Source organism: Elaeis guineensis, chromosome 7 (genome assembly GCF_000442705.2).
Source record: "Elaeis guineensis isolate ETL-2024a chromosome 7, EG11, whole genome shotgun sequence".
Classification (NCBI taxonomy): Eukaryota; Viridiplantae; Streptophyta; class Magnoliopsida; order Arecales; family Arecaceae; genus Elaeis; species Elaeis guineensis.
In genome coordinates, this window is record NC_025999.2 from 85,961,805 (window position 1) to 85,978,691 (window position 16,887).

Consider the following 16,887-nt stretch of genomic DNA (forward strand, 5'->3'; position numbering starts at 1 on the left):
AATTGGGCTAGGATTGCTCAAGCCATGTTTGGTCAATTAACTGATTCACGTGTCATCCATTGCCGAACAGGTAAGCCCTGCTGTATCACCAGCCTTTTTGCAAATAGACGGATGGTGTTTGATTTCCCGTACTGGAGAAAGGATCCAAACCGAGATGACAGGGCTTTAAATGAGAACCAACTCATAAAACCTAATTTCCACAAGAGCTCCCTTAATAAACCGTTTGTCCCTATGGGGTTCACAAAATGGCCATACTTGGTCATGCTGATAGCACGAAAACACTACTTATATGATGAATTCTGAAATTGTTTGCAAAATCTTTAGAGCTTCAAAAACAGAGATTTGTTGCTTTCCAAAGACGGCAAAAATAAAAGCAAGGAACAGCCTCAGTTTTGTGCAAGCACTGTCTTTAACGTAAATCTTTATGTGGAATTTCACTGATTCAGAGAAAAGCAAAAACACAAAACAATGGTGCCAAACAAGCCCTTCAAAATCCAAGTTGCAATGGTTAACATGGAGATGTATCAATACTAAAGCAGACAAATGATTTTGATCAGAAAGGACTGCTAACAAGATATTATGAGCTTTTCATATAAAGCAGGAAAAAGCAGTGTACCAATTCATTTTGTTGGAATGAAAGCTGAAAGTTCCTCATGACAAAACTATCATCAAATTTATGATCTGAGTTACCCTTGTAACACCAAATAGCAAATGTCTCCATATCGCTCAATGAAAGTTCTAAAGCATCGTCAGTTTAGTATTAATTTCCTTCATATTTTGGGTCAGCCATGACATAATGATAAGTAATTACCAAAATAAATATACATAAGCCAAGGAAATTGGCAAAGAATCCCAAGTCTTGATCGTCAATCATCTGCAAAATAGTACAAACAAAATAACAGCTAATCAGATAAAGATCGGCTGGAAGACATGCTATATACATAACATATGGCTTGCAGGTTTTCTGAAGAGATGCGAAAAGTAACAATACGTGCAGGTTAATTTTTGAAATATAGTGCAAATGGATGCAGCAATTCCAAACCAGTTCAAACTGGGTGAGCATAAATCAAATAATTGTGTTCCAAATGAAGCCTCCAAATCATATGGCTTCTTGGACAAAATATTTTTCTACTTTGCTAACTCTTTTCTAATAAATAACTTTCCAAGTTCAGAATTCTTTACATTATCTGAGATTAAAATCACAGACATTCTTGACACACAAAAAAAAAAAAAAAAGAACAAGAAGAAGAAGAAGAAAGAATGAATTCAGCACCCTGCCTTTTTTTTTTTCCATTTTCTTCTGGTGTAATTCAGATTAGTGTCTGCTCTTCACATGTGACAGTTAGCCATTAGTTATATATAATAACCAATAAATGCAAAAGAAGAATGGCAACCACCAGTCGTCAAATATGTCCACGACTTTAGCAACTTAACAAGACTCCATAGACATTGATCCAACATATAAGGAATAAGTATGAAAACAAAGAAAATCTGGGTCCCACCATCCAGAAATGTATTGCAATATTTGGAGCTGAACTCCTCTGTCCACGTGCTTCATCAGCTTATATCCAACATGGACATCTCGTTCTCATCATAGTATAAATCTCATTATTCAAGGAGGTGAATGGTTGCAATTTACTCTCTATGCAGATATAAGATTGAAACTAGAGCCTTCTTTTCTTTGAGAAATGGTGGATTTTGCAAAAGCCTTGAGACTATACAACCAATCTTTGAACCTCATGAATTAACAAATCTGCAGATTAGTAGGAAAAGCAGAACCTTTCTCAAGCCAGAGTCCTCCATGAATGGTACGCTCCCTTCAAAGCCCAATCAGCCAATTGATTTCCTTTCTTGAAATTGTAGTCAATGACAAATTCAAATACACTCGTAGCACTCTAGAGCATCACCTATGATGGCTCCATGCTACCAAATGCAGGGTCCCTTATCAGCCAGTCCACTACTCTTCCAAATAACTTAAATTCATATTTTTGTTAGGGAAAGAGAATCACAGGACCCATTATCCCAGAGAATTCGACTCAGAGTTCAGCAATGGCCTCATGGTTCCCCTTCAGTTACAAACTGTGAAAAACCACTCCAACTTTGACTATGTTGATACTAAAGCAAATTTAGTTACAGGGAAAAGTAAATCCACTCTAGGATCAAGGAAACTTTGACACAATTTCCCAAACTTCTTCATCCGATAACTTCATGCATTTTATGCTATTGGTGTTTGAAGGACCTCTGAAGAGTAGAATGCAGAAAGTCACAAAACATAACTATCATTTACTTCAGACACAAACTTGTAAGGGTGCTTCAGTAAGACATCTAATTACATTTAAACTCCTACAATTTGGTGCTATTCTTAACTCCTAACTCATGATAGCTGATATTTCAATTTTGCAAAAAGTTGTTAGTCCTAGACACTGGCTACTTCAAAGGAAATTCTTCATCTACCAATGTGCTGAATTTCTTCCATCTAGTTACTGGTTCAAAAAACAGAAAACAGCAAGCTTGTTTTCCATGAGCCAAAAGCAATCAACCAATCTATGCATAAACACTGATGAAGCTAAAATGGTAGAGATAAAGACTCGACTAATCTTTTATCCCCAAAAGGCACACTGTGATTAAGACAACCTAGACTAGAAGATAAATCTCCTTACTAGTTGTTTTCCCTGTTTGATCGCTCTCCATCAAATTACAAGTTGACATGTATAACAGAGGAACTTGGAATATCTTACAAAAGTTTCCACATGAAAAATCAAGTTGAATTTTGAAACATCAACCTGCTGTTATGGCTTGATATCATCCTACCCCAGTGATCCATGTTTAGATCTGTTTAAAATCTTACTACATAGACACATGAATCACATCCGCTTGCAGCAAAGCAGGTCCTGGAGTCTCCATCTCATCTCTTGCTAACACTGAAAAACTCTATATATCAGAATTAGCACCTTTTGCATAAGCTTGGCCATCTCCCAGTATCCTTATAATAAATATTCATGGTGAACAAATATATATATTAAATATATATTTTTTGAAGCAAGATTAGCATAGATTACATTTATTAATGAATCAGTAGAATAGTCTAAAATAATGGTTGCCAGATTTTATGTCTTTGATTCTTTTTCTAAATATCTTAGTATTAATTTGCCTTTCAAAATAACTTACAAAAGTGCATCATAAAAGATCTAGTTGTTTTTTAGAACATTGTCTTGCCATTCAGATATGTTGTCTTCATTTGCATATTCTCTTTCAATAACATTGTAAAAAAAGCTTATTGTGTGTTTCCTATACATGGATATGAGTTGTATTTTCCCATTGTTGAGCAGGCCTAGAAATCCATTTTGCCACTTGCCAGCACTTTCATGTACTCCAGTATTACCGCTTATTTTCTACCCCAGAAGTAGCATCTTCTCCATTAGGTTAGGTAAAAATCCTTTTTTCTATAGCCATTTTCTCCAAGAAAGACCCTCATTTATAAAGAAATCTAGGATAAAATATTGACATAATTTTTTTGTTTTTCCCATGTTCTAAAAGTTTTTTTTTTTTTTTTGTTAGCTTTTGATGGCTTCATGGTTCCCATGCATCCACTATAGAGTAAAAGCAGGTATCATGTCCCCAAATAACAATCTCTAACAACTGAATTAAGGAGACAATTTCAGAGATTATGGAACCAGGTAAAAGATTCTCCAAGAAATCAAGCAATTAACACCAAAGGGAGCAAATGACTACGTATACTCACCCACAATCTCCCTGTAGCAACAAAAGAGCCATGAATTATAAAAACTCTAACCTGCATTGTTGCACGTCACAATTCTTTCCTTGATCAACAAGCACAAAAGGATTGACTGTTCTAGAACAAAACCTATTGCAAAGTCATCAATGGCAAGCAAACTTTACCATCCTCAAGTGCCCATTACATTCATAACAGAATAGATTCTATTTTTGGTCCAGTTCGACCATCCTCATAGTAATGAGAGATCAACCTTCAAAAGAATTAACTGAAGTTTCCACAATATCCATTAATTTCAACTATCTTAAAACATCTTAACACCTCATCTTTTCTAAGCTTGTCAAATTCCAACTATGATAGGCAGTTTTGAAAACCTCAGAGAATGCATCTCCTGATTCTCTTCGCACCACAGATTGCATCAAAACTTCAAGAGATAGATGCCAAGTTGATATACAAACTTCATGACACCATTAAGGGTCCTCCAGCAAGATGATGACTTGGTCAATCCTGCCTCTACAATATCTCACTAAAGAAGATGAGTTAAAACTCCTAATTTATTTTGGATCTGCTTAAGCAATATCATTAAGAACACATTACTCGTATCTATTGATCTACAATCTCCTCTTCAATTTCTAGGCCCTACACCAACTCCCTGAATGATTTATCTTCCTTTCAACGGAACAGCCATTGATACTACCAACATAGAAAAACCAACACTTTGCTTGTTTCTAAATATGTACTTCATAATAATTTTATGATGCATATATGTGATTAGAGTAGCCATAACTTCTATCAATATCTTCAGGTACATTTGGAAGCTTTTAATAAACTAAATACACATTCACACCCATGAAGTTATATCCACAAGTCAATTTATAGGTTGCAACATCATATACAAGTTTAGCCAATCACTAGAAATATTATAACCGTCCAGGATGATGACAAACACTGATTTTTTAACATCCGTTAGTACTCTTACTCGGAAGAAAGATATTTAATCGAAGGAAAATAAGAAAACAAATGCAGGGCATCATGTCCTTCTTTTACTCAAGAATAATTCCATAGGCTAATTTACTGTAATATTCCATATTTACCACAAAGAAACTAGTAGGATCAAGATAAATCTAAAGTCATACCTTAATAGCTTATTTTACATCTTGAAGTCATTATGGAAGACTCTAGGAAAAGCTAGAGACATCTCAACTCTTAACAGATTATAGTATATACATCAAAGCATTCACTTTAGATGGAGATGGAAAAGGAAGGGATCTAGAATCAAATTTAGCTCATTTCCAAAATCCTTTTATTAATTACCAACCACATAAAGGTCTAACAAACCTAGAAGCTCCTCTTTTTCCCGACATGTAATGCCAAGTAACCCTTCAAACAACATTCTAGATCACTAATTACCAAACCTACATTAATGGAGCAATTAGTCCACCCATTCAAAAATCAAAAGGTAAGATAAGGTTGCTTCATGCATGTTTGTTCTCATAAAACTACCAAGGAGAATGTGCCTGGGCACCTCAAACTTAATGAGTAAATAATGTATTTGCTACCAATTGAGTCACTTGCATGAATCAAAATTATTGAGAAAGATCTCATTCATAATTCATTGAGTGAACAAAAATTCTTTAGAAATTATGTTTACGAGCATGAGACATAATCAAGATTCTAAATAGTTATGGTCCGCTTGTGACTAGAACATTGCATAACACATATGTAGATGAATAGGTAGTTAATAAAAATTAGCAACAAGGTTCACCAGAATAGATTAAAAAAATAAGTGAACACTCAGAAAAAGAAAAAGAAAAATTAAGCACATACTTTTCAAATCATTTCAAAGCATTTTAAGTATTGAGCTATACCATGTATTTTAAGTCCCAAACCATACTGGATATTTTAAGGACTAAATTGTACCGGCATACTATATGACCTAGTAGTATGCCAATAACAATACAGACACTTGGTACACCCCCATGCTGACTCGTCATAAAATGTTGGGTCAACCATAGTTGTGTACCATGTGTCGGTAAAAGGGGTATATATCATACTGTATCAGTAAGATAATGGATCTCCACAAATGCATATGCTCCTATCTTTCCTCTCAAAGTTTGTCAAATTCACTCACCAAAAATCCATTGTAGTGCAGAATCTCCTCATGCACTATAAACTGATTAAAAATTTTGTTAGGATGCTTCAAAGCTTGTACCTAATGTATGCAACAATGATATCCCCAATTAATAGACACCCTCCAAACAGTTGTTTACTATTAAAATGACAATATCAGACATTATTTTTCTAATCACCTATTGAATAGATTTTTCTAGAAATAAAACGATGGCTATTGTAACAGTTGTTAGTACCTATAAACTTATAACAAGAGAAACAGATAATAACTGAAAAATAATAGTTTTATTTGCTCAAAGCTCGACTCGTTGTAACCATTATTTATTGAGAGCGTTTCTATAACAATAGTGATTCTATTAAAGACGACATAGTGATTCTATTAAAGACGACATGCTCCATTGTCTGAAATTTATTCTTCCATTGAAAAATCTTTCAGGGAAGTTCAAATGCCCTAATAAGATTACAATATATAGATGGAATTGACATTCTCATTCCACATAAACGAAAAAATACGACACAACCATTTGAACTGCTATGCCATGTAAAATCAAATACCCTTAAATTCTGTGTCTTTATAACACTTTCATCCAACTTTACAATCTACATTATCATATGCTAACTCAAAATTTAGTTTCTTCATATATCTCTTTCAACCAGAAATGCTTATGGAGTTCAAGCCAGATCAATACAATACTTCAATAAAATGCATGAAAATATTCCTTGTTATATGGTTACATGAAAGAAAACAAAGAAACAAAATATGAATACATGTTTTTTTCTTTTTTTTGATAATTTAGACATGGATCGATGCTAGATCGAGTGGGAAGCTAGATGTTAGATTTTTTAAGGATGGATTCAGATCTAACATAGAGTGCACCAAAACAGCGGCAAATATGAAAATCTTTTCCAAAAAGCCTAAAAAAAAGGGCACATATCAAGAAGATCGAATAATTGAGCATAAATGAGATCAAAAAGCCACAACAAAATTCCAGATTTTCTATTAAAAAAAGCACAAAAATCAAACAACCACAGAAGTTAACGATCAATTCGAGAATTCTAAGCGATCATACGAAAAAACGTAGAGAGACTCTGATTGCTCACCTTTGTCTCCCCTAGATCAGAACCTCCCAGAAGACTCACATACGCCTCGCCTTGCCACACTCTGTAACAAAAGGGGAAAGACCTAGACCCCAGATAGCTAAAGGGGTACTTGGTGTTGCGCACGTGCGTGATGCACATAAAGAAGATAAATTGGGTGTGAAACTAGGGATGTAATTTAACCAAGCTTATCAAGCTTGGGTCCAATCGAGCCTAGTTTGAAATAAATCAACAATATCAAGCTTGATTTTTTTACGACTCTATCGAACTCAATTTAAATTTAATTTTAAACTAAGTCAAAAAAAATGAGTCTAATTGATTAGTTGAATAATTCTATGTTTTGAATCAAGCTCAATTCAAAATTGAATAAAACTCAAATTATATCGTGCTAAAATGACTCCAGTCCAATCTAAAATTAAACTAATCAAAAAAAAAATAAATTTAATTTCATAATACATTATTTGCATAATGTACAACATAGTATAAATAAATTTAAGCTTTTATTATGTTCGGCCTGATCAATTGAAATTAATTTAGAGTTTGTTTTTGGTGATTTAAGCTTGATTTATATTTGAACTTCTGAACTTGATTTGAGCTTTTGCAAGCTTCTCATTCATTTGCTTTAATCTTCTTCAAAGCTTTTATGCATCATCATCATCAACAGTAGTAGTAGTAGCAGTCATGGTCATCATCATCATCCTCTTCTTTCTCCTCAATTTTTATATATCATCATCATTAATTATCCCAGCTCAATCTAAATAGTGAAGTGTGACCGACCAGCCCACCACTACTGGGCTCGATTTGGCTAATGCTGGTTCCATGGAAGGCTCTATGCAAATGCATCATATAGAAGGGAATATGCCAATTCTACCCTTTATTCCAATAATTTTTAGATCTGGATGTGTGGATTCCTTTAGTTAGTGTTTGGTTAGATAATTTCGGATGGTATAAGGACTTATTCCATCTTATTCCCCCAAACAAGTGAAAAAATGGTGGTGGGCTATCCTGATTTAGCAATTCCCATCAACCCTCCCTAATTCTAAAATACCAATTCCATGGTGGACCATAGAATTGGTAATTCTAGGTTATGTTATTCCCAACCCCCTCAAGGGTATTCAGCGTCATTAGCCAAAAAGTAAATAGAGGGCGGCAAAACCCTATCTACCCCCTCTTTTTACCTCTTTGTCTTCACGCCGCGGCCACCGCTCACACCATCTCACTTTCTCGATGGCTTGAAATCCTCTGCATACCTCCTCCCTCCATCCCCTCCGCCGCTCCAATGTCCTTTGTTCGATTTAGATTCATGACCGCTGATTGCCACTGCACTCGCCTCGCACCTTCTCGATCTCTCTGCAAGTAGGTCTCCTTCTTCCTCATGCGCATGGTTGTCATCTTTCCTGTTGGCTCGTGCAATGTGCGTTGCTGCGTCCTTTGCTGCCTCTGTCCTCTCTTCATATTCACGTCGTGGCCACCGCTCACACCCTCTCGCCTTCTTGATGGCTTGAAATCCTCTGCAGACCTTCTCTCTATCCCCTCCGCCACTCCAGTGTCCTTCGTTCGATTTGGTTTTCAAGACCGTCGATCGTCGCTGCACTCGCCTCACACCCTCTCGATCTCTCTGCAAGTAGATCTCCTTCTCGTGCGCACGGTTGTCATCCCTCCTGTTGGCTCCCATAGCGACTAAAGTAATTTTAATTTGCTCCCTTTTGATTGTGCAACTATATCGTTATAATCAATATTATGGGAATTTTGTTGCCTTGTGGTGTCGTCTGTGAATGCTGCCTTAAGTCTGTGAATGATATCTGTGAATGTTGCCTTATGTCTATGGATTATCCTGCTTATTTCGTGTAATGCTGCCTCTGAATGCTTTCTATGAATGCTGCCTATGAATGCTTCCTATGAATGCTGCCTATGAATGCTTTGTGCTTCATGTAATCCATGCATCAAAACTATTCAATATGGTTATGATTATTACCATAATTTTGTGTTGCAGCCTATGCTTTGTGCTTACTTTTCTATTGTGTTAGTGTCTATTATAAGGACTTGCTGCCTTGTTGATACTATGATTAGGTGTCCATTTTTTGAGCCCATTAGCTTCTCCGATGAGGGCTAATGTGATATTTTCCTTTTAAATAGATTTTTTGGAATGTTGCTAATTTTGTGACATTTTCCTTTTAAATAAAACTATTATTTTTCAGTTATTATCTATTACCCCTGTTATAAGTTTATGGATACTAACAACTGTTACAATAGCCATTGTTTTATTTCTAGAAAAATCTATTCAATAGGTGATTAGGAAAATAATGCCCGATACTGTCATTCTAATAGTAAACAACTATTTGGAGGATGTCTATTAATTGGGGATATCAGTGCTGTGTATATTAGGCACAAGCTTTGAAGCATCCTAACAAAATTTTTAATCAGTTTATAGTGTATAAGGAGATTCTGCACTATAATGAATTTTTGGTGAGTGAATTGGACAAACTTTAAGAGAAAAAATAGGAGTATATGCATCCGTGGAGATCCATTATCTTATCGATACAGTATGATATATACCCCTTTTACCGACACATGGTACACAACTATTGTTGACCCAACATTTTATGATGAGTCAGTATGAGGGGGTACTAAGTGGCTCTATTGTTATTTGCATACTACCAGGTCATATAGTACGCCGGTACAGTTTAGTCCATAAAATGCCCAGTATGATTTGATACTTAAAATATATGGTACAACTCAATGTTTAAAATGCTTTGAAATGATTTGAAAAGTATGTGCTTAATTTTTTTCTTTTTCTGAATGTTCACTTATTTTTTTAATCTGTTCTGGTGAACTTTGTTGCTAATCCTAATTAACTACCTATTCACCTGCATATGTGTTATACAATCTCCTAGCCACAAGTGGACTATAACTATTTAGAACCTTGACTATGTCTTATGCTCGTAAACATAATTTCTAAAAGATTTTTTGTTCACTTAGTAAATTATGAATGAGATCTTTCTCAACAATTTTGATTCATGCAAGTGACTCAATTGGTAGCAAATACATTATTTACTCATTTAGTTGTACATTATGCAAATAATATATTATGAAATTAAATTTATTATTTTTTTGATTAGTTTAATTTTAAATTGGACTGGAGTCATTTTAGTACGTTATAATTTGAGTTTTATTCAAATTTGAATTGAGCTTGATTCAAAACATAGAATTATTCAACTAATCAATTAGACTCTTTTTTTTTTTGACTTGATTTTAAATTAAATTTAAATTGAGTTTGATAGAGTCGTAAAGAAATCAAGCTTGATATTGTTGATTTATTTCAAACTAGGTTCGATTAGACCCAAGCTCGATAAGCTCGGTTAAATTACATCCCTGGTTTCACACCTAATTTATCTCCTTTACGTGCATCACGCACGTGCGCAACCCTTTAGCCATCTGGGGTCTACGTCTTTCCCTTTTTGTTACAGAGTGCGGCAAGACGAGACGTACGTGAGTCTTCTGGGAGGTTCTGATCGAGGCGAGGCAAAGATGAGCAACCAAAGTCTCTCTACATTTCTTCGCATGATCGCTTAGAATTCTCGAATTGATCGTTAACTTCCGTAGTTGTTTGATTTTTGCATTTTTTTTTAATAGAAAATCTGAGGTTCTGTCGTGGCTTTTTGATCTCATTTATGCTCAATTATTCGATCTCCTTGATATGTGCCCTTTTTTTTAGGATTTTTGGAAAAGATTTTTATATTTGTTGCTGTTTTGGTGCACTTTGGGTTAGATCTGAATCCATCCTTAAAAAATCTAGCATCTAGCTTCCCACTCGATCTAACATCGATCCATGTCTAAATTATCAAAAAAAGAAAAAAAAAATATGTACCCATATTTTGTTTCTTTGTTTTCTTTCATGTAACCATATAATAAGGAATATTTTCATACATTTTATTGAAATATTGTATTGATTTGTCTCGAACTCCATAAGCATTTCTAGTTGAAAGAGATATATGAAGAAACAGAATTTTAAGTTAGCATATGATAATGTGGATTGTAAAGTTGGATGAAAGTGTTATAAAGACACAGAATTTTAAGGTATTTGATTTTATATGGCATAGTAGTTCAAATGGTTGTGTCGTATTTTTTCGTTTATGTGGAATGAGAATGTCAATTCCCATCTATATATTGTAATCTTATTAGGGCATTTGAACTTCCTTGAAAGATTTTTCAGCGAAAGAATAAATTTCAGGCAATAGAGCATGTCGTCTTTAATAGAATCACTATTGTTATAGAAACGCTCCCAATAAAAAATGGTTACAACGAGTCAAGCTTTGAGCAAATAAAACTATTATTTTTCAATTATCATCTGTTATCTCCTATTATAAGTTTATGGGTACTAACAACTGTTACAATAGCCATCATTTTATTTCTAAAAAAATTTATTCAATAGGTGATTGGGAAAATAATATCCGATATTGTCATTCTAATAGTAAACAACTGTTTGGAGGGTGTCTATTAATTGGGGATATCATTGCTGCGTACATTAGGCACAAGCTTTGAAGCATCCTAACAAAATTTTTAATCAGTTTATAGTGCATGAGGAGATTTTGCACTACAATGAATTTTTGGTGAGTGAATTTGACAAACTTTGAGAGGAAAGATAGGAGTATATGCATTTGTGGAGATCCATTATCTTATCGATACAGTATGATATATATCCCTTTTACCGACACATGGTACACAACTATGGTTGACCCAACATTTTATGACGAGTCAGCATGGGGGTGCACCAAGTGTCTATATTGTTATTGGCATACTACTAGGTCATATAGTACGTTGATACAGTTTAGTCCTTAAAATACCCAATATGGTTTGGGACTTAAAATACATGGTATAGCTCAATACTTAAAATGCTTTGAAATGATTTGAAAAGTATGTGCTTAATTTTTCTTTTTCTTTTTCTAAGTGTTCACTTATTTTTTTAATCTATTCTGGTGAACCTTGTTGCTAATCTTTATTGACTACCTATTCACTTACATATGTGTTATGCAGTGTCCCAACCACAAACGGACCATAACTATTTAAAACCTTGATTATGTCTCATGCTCGTAAACATAATTTCTAAAAGATTTTTTGTTCACTCAGTGAATTATGAATGAGATCTTTCTCAATAATTTTGGTTCATGCAAGTGACTCAATTGGTAGCAAATACATTATTTACTCATTTAGTTTGAGGTACCCAGGCACATTCTCCTTGGTAGTTTTATGAGAACAAACATGCATGAAGCAACCTTATCTAACCTTTTTGATTTTTGAATGGGTGGACTAATTGCTCTATTAATGTAGGTTTGATAATTATTGATCTAGAATGTTGTTTGAAGGGTTACTTGGCATTACATGTCGGAAAAAAGAGGAGCTTCTAGGTTTGCTAGACCTTTATGTGGTTGGTAATTAATAAAAGAATTTTGAAAATGAGCTAAATTTGATTGTAGATCCCTTCCTTTTCTATCTCCATCTAAAGTGAATTCACTTGAATGCTTTGATGTATGTACTATAATCTGTTAAGAGTTGAGATGTCTCTAGCTTTTCCTAGAGTCTTCTATAATGACTTCAAGATGTAAAATAAGCTATTAAGGTATGACCTTGGATTTGTTTTGATCCTACTAGATTTTTTGTGGTAAATATAGAATATTACAGTAAATTAGCCTATGGAATTATTCTTGAGTAAAAGGAGGACCTAATGCTGCATTTGTCTTCTTATTTCCCTCCAGTTAAATGCATTTCTTCAGAGTAAGAGTACTAACGGATGTTAGAACATCAGTGTTTGTCATCATCCAGGACGGTTATAATATTTCATAGTGATTGGCTAAACTTGTATATTATGTTGCAACCTATAAATTGACTTGTAGATATAACTTCATGAGTGTGAATGTGTATTTAGTTTATTAGAAGCTTCCAAATATACCTAAAGATATTGATAGAAGTTATAAGTGCTCTAATCACATATGTGCATCATAAAGTTATTATGAAGTATATATTTAGAAACAAGCAATGTGTTGGTTTTTCTATGTTGGTAGTATCAATGGCTGTTCCGTTGGAAGGTAAACCATTCAGTGAGTTGGTGTAGGGCCTAGAAATTGAAGAGGAGATTGTAGATCAATGGATATAAGTAATATGTTTTTTTCGATATTGCTTAAATAGATTCAAAATAAATTAGGAGCTTTAACTCATCTTCTTTAGTGAGATATTGCAGAGGCAGGATTGACTAAGTTATCATCTTACTGGAGGACCCTTAATGGTGTCATGAAGGTTGTATATCAATAGAGAGTAATGACAATCTTCTTCTCCAATATATCGATTTGACTTTGCCTCAACATCTTCGGGCATAAGTCCCCAAAAAAAAAATTCCGAGATCAAGTAACGCATCACACACATTATTCGGCAAGAATCCACGCAAGCCAACTAGGAGCACATGTTGTAGAAGCACGTGACAATCGTGACTTTTCATCCTGATGATCTTCCCATCTTTCGATCTAATGCACCGTTTCAAGCTTGAGGCGTATCCATCGGAAAACCTCACCAATATCAAATATGCGAAAAATTGATTTCTCTCACTTCAATTTAGTACATAACATGCCAATGGCTTGACAAGTCTAGCTCCCGTCGAATCAATGTAATCCCTTTCTAATCTGCATATCCTCCAAGTCAAGACAAGTCTTCACAATATCCTTTGTTCTTCCTTCGATATTGAAGATGGTGTAGAAATGTTGTCAAATATATTCTTTTCAATATACATGATGTCAAAATTGTGTCGAAAGAGAAGCATTTTCCAATATCAAAGATCGAACAACTTGCTCATTTTTCTCTAATTTTCGATAGTAGTTCATATGTCTGATTGGTAAATTATACGGAAACATCATAATGGGCCACATACTGTATGTAGTGCTAAGATTACTATACGGATTAAACCCATCTATTGCCAACCCTAGCATGACATTTTGTGAATCAGCCGCAAACCATGGATGTTCACGATCAAAATATTTCCATGCATCTCCATCCGATGGATGTCTCATGACATCATCGTCGATTTGTTTCCCTCCTTATACCATCGCATAACAGAAGCAGTATGTCTGGACATGAACAATCGACGTAGTCATGGCGTAATAGGAAAATACCGTAAAACCTTGTATGGTATGTTCTTTTTCTTTTTACCTTTACTATGACTTTCATTCCATCTACTTGAATGACAAATTGGGCATGCTTGTAGATCCTTTTTGTTCTTCCAAAAATAGAATGCAATCATTCGGACATGCATGTATCTTTTCACAGTGTAGGCCCAAGTCATCGGCTCTCAATCCGAATTTCTTCAACAGTTTTTTGACTTCGTAATAACTTGATAGAAGTAATTCTCCCTCAGGTAGCAAGTCCCTCAGAAATGTGAGCAACCAATTAAACGAGTTATTTGACCACTTACCAAATATCTTTATATGTAATAACTTTATTACAGCGGACAGCAGAGAGTACTTATAACCAGGATAAACATCACTCTGTGCATCTCTTAATAAATGCTCGAATTTGTCGTTCACAGGCATGTTACTGTCATCCTCGGCCTCTTATCTTAAGACGGGATGCCGATGTTCTAATCATACTTCCGCATTTGCTTCAAATAACTTCGCATGGAGATCTTCCAGATTTTTCTATCTTCTGCACCGAGTGTTTGCCTTTCACGATTAGGTGATCCACTTACGAACATAGCATTTGTGGGCCTTCTGGAAGTCATGCTCGAGCTAGCCGGCAAATCTTCACCTTGACAAGCCCATCTCTTATAAATCACATCTATACCTTTTTCATATAAATAATTCTGAATATTTGGTAGAATACACCAAAATAGATTCCTGCACCGATGATACGGACAACGAGCTTTTCCATCTTCTCTAGTGTGATTGGATGTCATATTTATAAAAGACCTCACACCCACAATATACTCAGAACAGAACTTATCACACAATGACATCCAACTACAATCCATGCCTACATGTTTATGATACAAACTATACAGTCAATCTTATATAATGATAGTTGACTAACACCTTATATCCCCTACCTATAGGGTGGTGGTCCTATCCCGTTCAGAAATGCGAGAATGTAACATTGCCATATATGTCTTTTATGTCAAAAAAATTTCAGCCGCATTTCGACACAGTTCTCCAGATACACAAGCATTGGAATCGTGCTATGTGCCCAAAGAACATAACCGAAAATGCTAACAAAACTCTCCGATGTAGAAGCACATGATATGCAATGTAAAATTCACCCACGTGCCGGAACTGTTCACAAGGACAATTCGAGAATAGAGTGCATAACACCAATATTTTTTTTCCATTAAAGAACGAACATTGGTTCAAGCATGCTATCCTCGAACGGAAATTCTAAGGTTCATGCATTTGTTATGTGCATTGTTAAACTAAATAATATTGTTAAAGTAGTATTGTCAAACTAATTAATATTGTTCTGCAATGCTTGCTTTGATTTGCTAGCCCTCTCTTTTTACCCACTATCTGTCAATAACCACATAGAACAAATTGCTATTTTAAGGAAATCTGCTATTAAAACCGAATGTTATGTACATGAGGTAGTAGAATGAAACAGATACAATCAAATTTCCAGCCACTGTCCATGCATTGGAGAACAATTGGAAGGAAAACAGAGAAGACTTTAGATCAGTTTCAGACATTAAGTTTGACATTTTTTAAGAAAACATGAAATACGAATGAAGGTGGGCAATGTCCATAAGCAAATTATGAATCAAAGCTGAGATCAAAGGGGGTGAAAGAATTATCCCAACATGATCATATTCCCAGATTGGCAGTACTTAGTATTTGATCATAAAGCCTTGTCATTCAACTCCAAATTTATTTCAAAGAGGGTCAAGGACAAACAAAGGGCAAGGGGAAACAACAAACTAGATCCACAAACAGAATCACTAGTTTTTGAGCTGCTTGATCTTACGATAGATGTAAGATCAAGCCAAGCAGTTAAGGACGTCCACCAACATCGGGAACGCGTCCCACAATCGGCTCACCGCCCGCCGTCCTTCGGGCGCGGCGACGAGGTTGGAGATCACCGAGAGCACCCGCTCGCTCACCTCCATGTCGCCAACTGCCGCTAGGAGGCAGGGAACGATGTCGGCGTGATGATGTAGGGTGTTGGCGGCGGCGTTGAAGAGGTTGAAAAGCGCCCGGAGTGTGTCATGCCTCTTGATGAGCCTCCGCCGCGGTGGTGCTAGGGTTCTTGAAAGCCCTCGAGCAGCGGAAGCCTCAAGGGCGGTCAGTCCCCATATTTCCAGAAAAAAAAAAAGAGAAAGGGAAAAAAGATCGTTGGATTTGGTGATGGAGGACAGAGAAAAAAACTTTACCTCGACGGTGGCGCGGAGGAGACGACGGTGCACGGTGGCGCGGCTCGGCGAATGAGAGAGAGAGATCGAAGAGAGAGGGCGGCTCGGTGGGATGTAAAACTTTGGGATAAATGGTGCCCTAAGTTTTTGCGATGAAATTGTTTTCGTCGCAACTGTCACGAAAATATTTTTTCTCTTAAATTTTATGAAATAAAATTAAATATCAAATTTTATCCAATTATTTTTTATTAAATTCAATAATACGTAGCTCTATCTTGTTAGAGATGCTTAATTTCATATAAGATATGGTTAGAATCTATGGTCAAACCCCATCCAATCGAGGACGGATTAGACCACCAAGGTCAGGTGTGGGAATTGGATCAGGTCCAGACAAAACATTGGTTAGGCGGCTAGAAGGGATTATAATGGATGGATTTATCAAAAAAAATATTATTTAATTGTTCGCTACAAAATGTTGTTTGAAAGAATTTTAGTAATTTTTTTTTAAAAAAACTTTCTAAAGAATTTTTTTTTTTTCAGAAACTCTTTA

At 35.4% G+C, this 16,887-nt stretch overlaps 1 protein-coding gene across 1 annotated transcript; it reads right to left on the reverse strand.

The window, feature by feature from the left end:
- Nucleotides 1–647: 647 nt before the first annotated feature.
- LOC140859466 (dolichyl-diphosphooligosaccharide--protein glycosyltransferase subunit 4A-like) lies at nucleotides 648–16,499 on the reverse strand. Its single transcript, XM_073261362.1, has 2 exons — nucleotides 16,359–16,499; nucleotides 648–874 (listed from the first exon to the last, which is right to left on the reverse strand). The coding sequence occupies exon 2, from the start codon at nucleotides 872–874 to the stop codon at nucleotides 761–763; it is 114 nt and encodes a 37-aa protein (XP_073117463.1). The 5' UTR covers nucleotides 16,359–16,499; the 3' UTR covers nucleotides 648–760.
- Between the last annotated feature and the right edge of the window lie 388 nt (nucleotides 16,500–16,887).